We start from the raw sequence: 6,000 nt of genomic DNA, 5'->3' as shown, positions 1-6,000 counted from the left end.
GTTTTGTTTTTTAACACAAGCAGTGACACGTCAGAGATGTGGATGGGCTGGGGCGGGGGTGAGACAGGGAAGGAAGTCCATGGGGAGTGACCCAAGGGCACAAGGGACAGAGTGACTGCAGGCTCCAGGGCTGGGTGCTGGGGAGCCATGTGTTTTCATGGGTTACTGTCTGGATGAGGAGAGGCACGAGAGGTAGGGTCCCTTTTGCATGCCATGCAAGACTTGCTCCCCAGCACTTGAATTAGGGCCTCAGGGAGCAGGATGGAGGCTGGTGACAGGGAGAAGCTGGAAGCCGAGAGGAGGGTCAGACCCGGAGGGGAAGTGAGAATCTGAGTAGGTGTCCAGGGTTGAGGGCGGAGTCCATCTGCATTGTCGCGGAGACACAGGGCAGGCGTGTGTGTTGAGAAGGAAGTCAGAAGAGAGGGGCTGCGTGTGGGGAGGTTTGTGAGAACAGACGCCAAAGACCCACTCTCGGAGAGAAAGAAAGAACATCTGCACATAAGATGCTGTTGCAACTGGTGTTGCTCACGGTTCTTGTCCCAGGTGGTGACACTGACGATGGTGAGGACTCCCGGTGGGAGTGTGTGTCTGTGTGTGTGTGTGTGTGCGCGCGCGCATGTGTGTCATATGTGCACACGTGTGCAAGTCTGTGTGTCCTGTGCAAGTGTGTACACATGTGTGCATATATGTGCTTGTGTGTTGCATGTGTGTATAAGTGTGTGCGTATAGGTCCCTGTGTGTGAGTCTCTGTGTCCGCATGTATGTATGTATGTCTGTTTGCATATTTATCTATGTGTGTGCATACATGTATAAATCTGAGTGTGTGGGTGTGTCAGTGGGTTTGTGCACATACCTGTGTGTGCACTTGTGGTGTAGGTTCCCCACCACACACCTGGGGAGTGAGGGATGTCAGCCTGGTTCCTTCCTGAGCGTCTCTGACCCCAGGTCCCTCTGCCCTTCTAAATGAAGGGTATGAAGCTTGGGACTCCTGGGCAGCACATGTCTCCAGAGAGAACTATGGCTCCCTGTCCTCCAGATTTTGGTGGCCTCCCTGGCACCTCAATTCTGCATTCTCTGTCCTTCCCAATGCCATTCTCTTCCTCAGTCTATCTGTTCCTGTGGCACAGATTTCCAGGAGCCAGTCTCCTTTGGAATCATCTTGACAACAACACTTTGGAACCATTCCTGGACACAGAATCAGGGCTCAGCTTGGCTGGATGAACTGCAGACTCATGGCTGGGACAGCAAGACGGGCGCTTTCAGTTTTCTGCGGCCCTGGTCCAGGGGCAACTTCGACAATGAGGAGTTCATGGAACAAGAAAAGTTATTTTATACATTCTCCATCAGACTTCCTCTGATCTTTCAGGACCATGTCAGTGAATGGCAGCTTGAATGTGAGTTCAGTTCCCTCAGGGCAGGTGGGATAGAGGTGGCCAGTGTATGTGTCTTGAGTTTCTTTTTCCTCCAGGGAAGAGCCTCCACTGGCTTCTGAACCTCATATTCCCATCATAAAATGGAATCAAACCGTGTGTTCAGGGGGCAGAAACTAGGACTGATCTTGAAAAGCTGCATGTTCTCTGCTACTTCCCCTTGTCTCATTGACCTCAGGCTGTGCTCGAGTTTCTCCACTAGCTTCTCCTGTGATTACCCCATTCCCTGGCCTCTAGCCAGGCACATCCCTCTCCTTCACTGTGTGACAGATCCTTGAAATGTGCTTTTCTCCCCATTCAATCCTGTCAGCAAACTTTGTCTACGTGTTCCCTATACCCAGTGCTCTCCCTTCACCCTAGATGATTTTATCCCAGCTCTCCCACGGAGCTCTCCCCTGTTCTCTGCCCACATCCTTCCTGTTCCCCTAAAACATTTGTTCTATATCCAGTAATTTACCTCTACCTCTGTCTCCGGTGACCACCACTTCCCATCTGTCTGAACTTCCACTCAAACCAAACTTTGTTCCATTCCCTCCAATACGCTCAACTTCTCCCTCTGATTCACCCATCGTTGTTTCTACTCATGTCATTTCATTTATTTCTCTCTCCCTTTCTTGTAACACACAGTCTCTCTTCCCAGATCCCTTTCAGGTACAGGTGGCAGTAGGCTGTGGGCTACATGTTGGGGAACGGTCAGTAGGGTTCATGCAGATTGCATATGAAGGATCAGATCTCGTGAGCTTCCAGAACACGTCATGGTGGCCATCTCCAAAGGGAGGAAGGAGGGCTCAGCAGGTCTCCAAACTATTCAATCAGGAACATGTGGACAACTTACAGCTACAAGCATGTGTTAGTGATGTCTGCCCCCATTTCCTCTTGGGTCTTCTTGATGCAGGAAAGGAAGATCTTCAGCGACAAGGTCAGTCCTGCCTCCTCTTTCCAAGAATTCTCACTGCACTCATAAATTTGCACCATTTCCTCAAATTCAGGGGAGAAGGGGGCAAGGGAGAGAGGTGATGATGGTGATAGGTTTCTAGAGGTGGAAAGATGTGTGTATCTAAAGTGATGTGAAAATCTACCTTCTCAGTGTGAGAATTCCTGTCCTGTCTCTGCAGTGAGGCCAGAAGCCTGGCTGTCCACTGGCCCCAGTCCCAGTCCTGGTCGTCTGCTCCTTGTGTGCCACGTCTCTGGTTTCTACCCAAAGCCAGTGTGGGTGACGTGGATGCGGGGTGAGGAGGAGCACCAGGGAACCCGGCGAGGTGACATCTTGCCCCATGCTGATGGGACATGGTATCTTCAGACGTCCTTGGATGTGGAAGCCAGAGAGGCAGCTGGCCTGTCTTGCCGAGTGAGACACAGCAGTCTAGGAGGCCAGGACATGGTCCTCTACTGGGGTGAGAAAGGGTAGGGGTCCAGCTGGGAAAAGGGGTGGGTGGTCCTGAAGCAGAGCAGGAGAGTGAGATGAAACATTTGGGATTCTGGGGACTCCAGACCATAAAGGACAGAAATGTAAGAACCCAAGAAATGGAGAGCTGAGGGTGAGGGTCCTATGGATGTGGGAGGAAGTAAAGGGTTGGGTGAAGTCCATCACTGAACAGGGATGGGAAAAGAGAAAGAGGAAGGGTGGTTGGTGAGACAGAGGGTGATGGGAGCAAAAGGGACCAGGAAGGTGCAGGTCAACCCGGGGTGGATGGGAAATGACACCCTCTGTGCACCAAACCCACAGAGCAGCACCGCCCCGTGGGCTTGGTCTTCCTGGCGGTGGTCGTGCCCCTGGTGCTTCTGGCAGGTCTTGCGTTCTGGCTCTGGAAGCGCTGGTAAGTCTGGAACCACCTTCCTGCTCTTTCCCAACTATGTCCCCACCTTCCTGTCTGTCCTCAGCCCTCCTCCTCACCACGCCGTTTCCCCTGGAGTCCTCACCTCCACCTGCTGCAGAGCATTTCCAATCTGTTCCTCCCAGGAAATCACACTGGAGACCTCAGTGCACTGGCCTCCCAGCCAGCCCAGGACCAGGACGTCCCTGAACCCAGCTCAGATGATGGACTTGCAAGTCTCTGTGTGCAGCTTTTGTCTTTTCTTTCTGCCCAGTGATCAGTTGTCAAGACGAGGAAAGTGTAATTTAGCAGAATTTGTTGTTCTGACCTGATTCTGGGGCTTAAATATCAAAAGTATCTTAGAGTAAAATGAAGTCCCAGAAACCTCCATGAGCCACTTCCTGCAGTGAGCCGTCCCTTCCTCACAAGTGAAGAAATTTTTGCTTGGCGGGAATTAGCCCCACGTTTTCCTGCACTTGCAAATCTATTCCTGACTCCCAGCCCTTGTTACCAACAGTTAGGGTCCTTTCCTTTCTTATTCTTAGGACTTTAGAGATGAGGTCCATGTCTTTTTAATATTTGTATCCTTGGCAAGGAATCTCCCCTGCATGGAATATGCCCTCAATAAAATCTGTGTTGAAGTTTTGTCAATATCATAGGTTTTTCTTTTTCTTTTGCCTCGTGACATGGTTGTAGTAGTTGAGACATTTGCACATGTGGACATTCACGGAAAATAACGTTGAGGATGGGAGAGGTGGCAAAGGTGAACATTATTGGGAAAGGGAGAGCAAATTATGGGACTTCCCCAAACTTCTCTCCTAAATTAGACTTGTTGACTGGTTCTCTAGGGTCCAGTCCACCTTGTCACCCTCGCGTGGCCACCATGCGGTGTTTGGTTGGTTGACTCCACCCCCAGGTGTAGCCCTGGGCTCCAATCACCTTGAGTCTCTCAGGAGAAAGTATCCTTGACAATGTGACAGGATGACGGATGGGCAGGTTACATCAAGTTCAGGCCAAGACAGAAGCTACTTGTCCTTGGTCAGAGTGAGGGTTCAGGGCTAGACGCCTGCTCCAGGTGGCTCAGGTCACAGGCATTATGACTCTTGTGGTCAACGGCAGGGAAAGAGATGGTGTCTCTTGTCCTGGATAATAAGGTGGGGATATGAAGCCTGAAACAACTACAACGCATTTTTCAGCAACAGGGAAGCAAGGCTGAGGGTGACACCTTCATGCAAGAAGGGTGAGAAGTTGCGCACGTGAACTTTTCCAAGAGAGTGGATCCGAAGCGTTCTCATGGCAAGAATGAGAAGAAAAGAAAAGAAAGAGAAAGGAGAGCATCCAGATGGGAGAGCTGGTGGCTGTGTTGCCTGCTGTGCTTGTGGGCCTCGTGTCACCATGGGCACACACACCACACATCAAGTGTGTACTTCATTTTATGCTCTTTAGAGAGAACAGAGTTTATTGCTCAACAATGAAAAGTATTCAAATGTGGGAGGAATGCTACATAAAATATCGATTTTCATGGTTTGCTTGAATGCAAGCTTTCTTGACCAATTCTTCATTTTCTTAAAAAATGCTGCATGGCACACCGGAGGCTCTGCAGCTACGCACGGAGGCATTCGTATCCAGCTCCCGACACGCCCCGTGTGCACTGGGCTCCCGAAGTTCTTCAGGCCGTCGTCTCTGAGAAGTTGTTGGAAGACGTTCATCAGGAGGACCTTTGTTCATGTTACGTCGTAGTCTCTGCTGCTCCTGTTAGTGCCGGCGGGGGTCCACGTGGCCCATCGTGCCTCCCAGCTTTCCTCCCTGGCTGGTCAGGAAGCCGCATGCTGTACAAAGGTACAATTTTCATTTAAAACGTTTTTAAATATTTTTTATTTATTTTTGAGAGACAGAGAGAGACAGAGAGAGACAGAGAGAGACAGAGAGAGAGAGACAAAGTTTGAGTGGGGAGGACCAGAGAGAGAGGGAGATGGAATCCGAGATAGACTACAGGCTCTGAGCTGTCGGTACAGAGTTGGACACAAGGCTCAAACTCATGGACGGTGAGATCATGACCTGAGCTGAGATCAGGCACGTAACAAACTGAGCCTCCCAGGCACCTCCCCCCCAATTTTCATTTGTGATCATACTTCATTGAAGCCAGAAAGAGCAGCCACCATGAAACCAAAACATCAGGAAACTGAAGGCAGACACACAGACCCACAGAAGGGACTGGAGCCCCAACAACCCTGGGCTTCTCAGTTCCGTCAGCTGATATATTTCCAGTATGTCTTCAGCTCCACAGGGTGGATTTCTGTCTTTTGTGACTGGACACTCCTCTCTGATGGATGTGGATGTGGTCCGTGGGGAGGTTGGGCTAATGTCTCTTTTTCTTGCAATGTTTTTCCTCACTTCTCTCTTCCTCTCCCTGAGTTCTTGAAAATATTCCTTTTCTTGCCTGCTTGCCTTTTTCTTCATGTGTCCTCATCTGTCACACTCTTACCCTGTCTTGCTTGGTAATCCTGACATCTGGGTGAGGCCCCATCCTGGGTGTTCTCATGGGTTTCTAACAAACCACTGGTCAGGAATCCATTGCTGGTTCTGCTGCTGAGTAAGTGACTGGTAAAAATTCACTCCATGGTTTTCCTACAGGTGACAGACAAGCTGCACCAGCCTCCATGAAGCAGGAAACGTTGTGACAATGGCAGTTAAATCCTCAAAGGGCAGGAAATTTTCCATGGATTTACTGCACACACAATATGTTCATTTTTTCC

General features: G+C 50.2%; 1 protein-coding gene across 1 annotated transcript; it reads left to right on the top strand.

The window, feature by feature from the left end:
• The first annotated feature begins 233 nt into the window (after positions 1–233).
• On the top strand, positions 234–3,895 carry LOC122211848 (T-cell surface glycoprotein CD1a-like). Its single transcript, XM_042925304.1, has 6 exons — positions 234–561; positions 1,128–1,394; positions 2,071–2,349; positions 2,546–2,824; positions 3,157–3,247; positions 3,391–3,895. Exons 1-6 carry the CDS (start codon positions 504–506, stop codon positions 3,452–3,454), a joined length of 1,038 nt encoding a protein of 345 aa, XP_042781238.1. The 5' UTR covers positions 234–503; the 3' UTR covers positions 3,455–3,895.
• The last annotated feature ends 2,105 nt before the right edge of the window (positions 3,896–6,000 follow it).

Source organism: Panthera leo, chromosome F3 (assembly GCF_018350215.1).
Source record: "Panthera leo isolate Ple1 chromosome F3, P.leo_Ple1_pat1.1, whole genome shotgun sequence".
In the NCBI taxonomy this organism is placed as follows: Eukaryota; Metazoa; Chordata; class Mammalia; order Carnivora; family Felidae; genus Panthera; species Panthera leo.
Note: the sequence above shows the minus strand (reverse complement) of the source record. Positions and strands in the feature narration are given on the sequence as shown.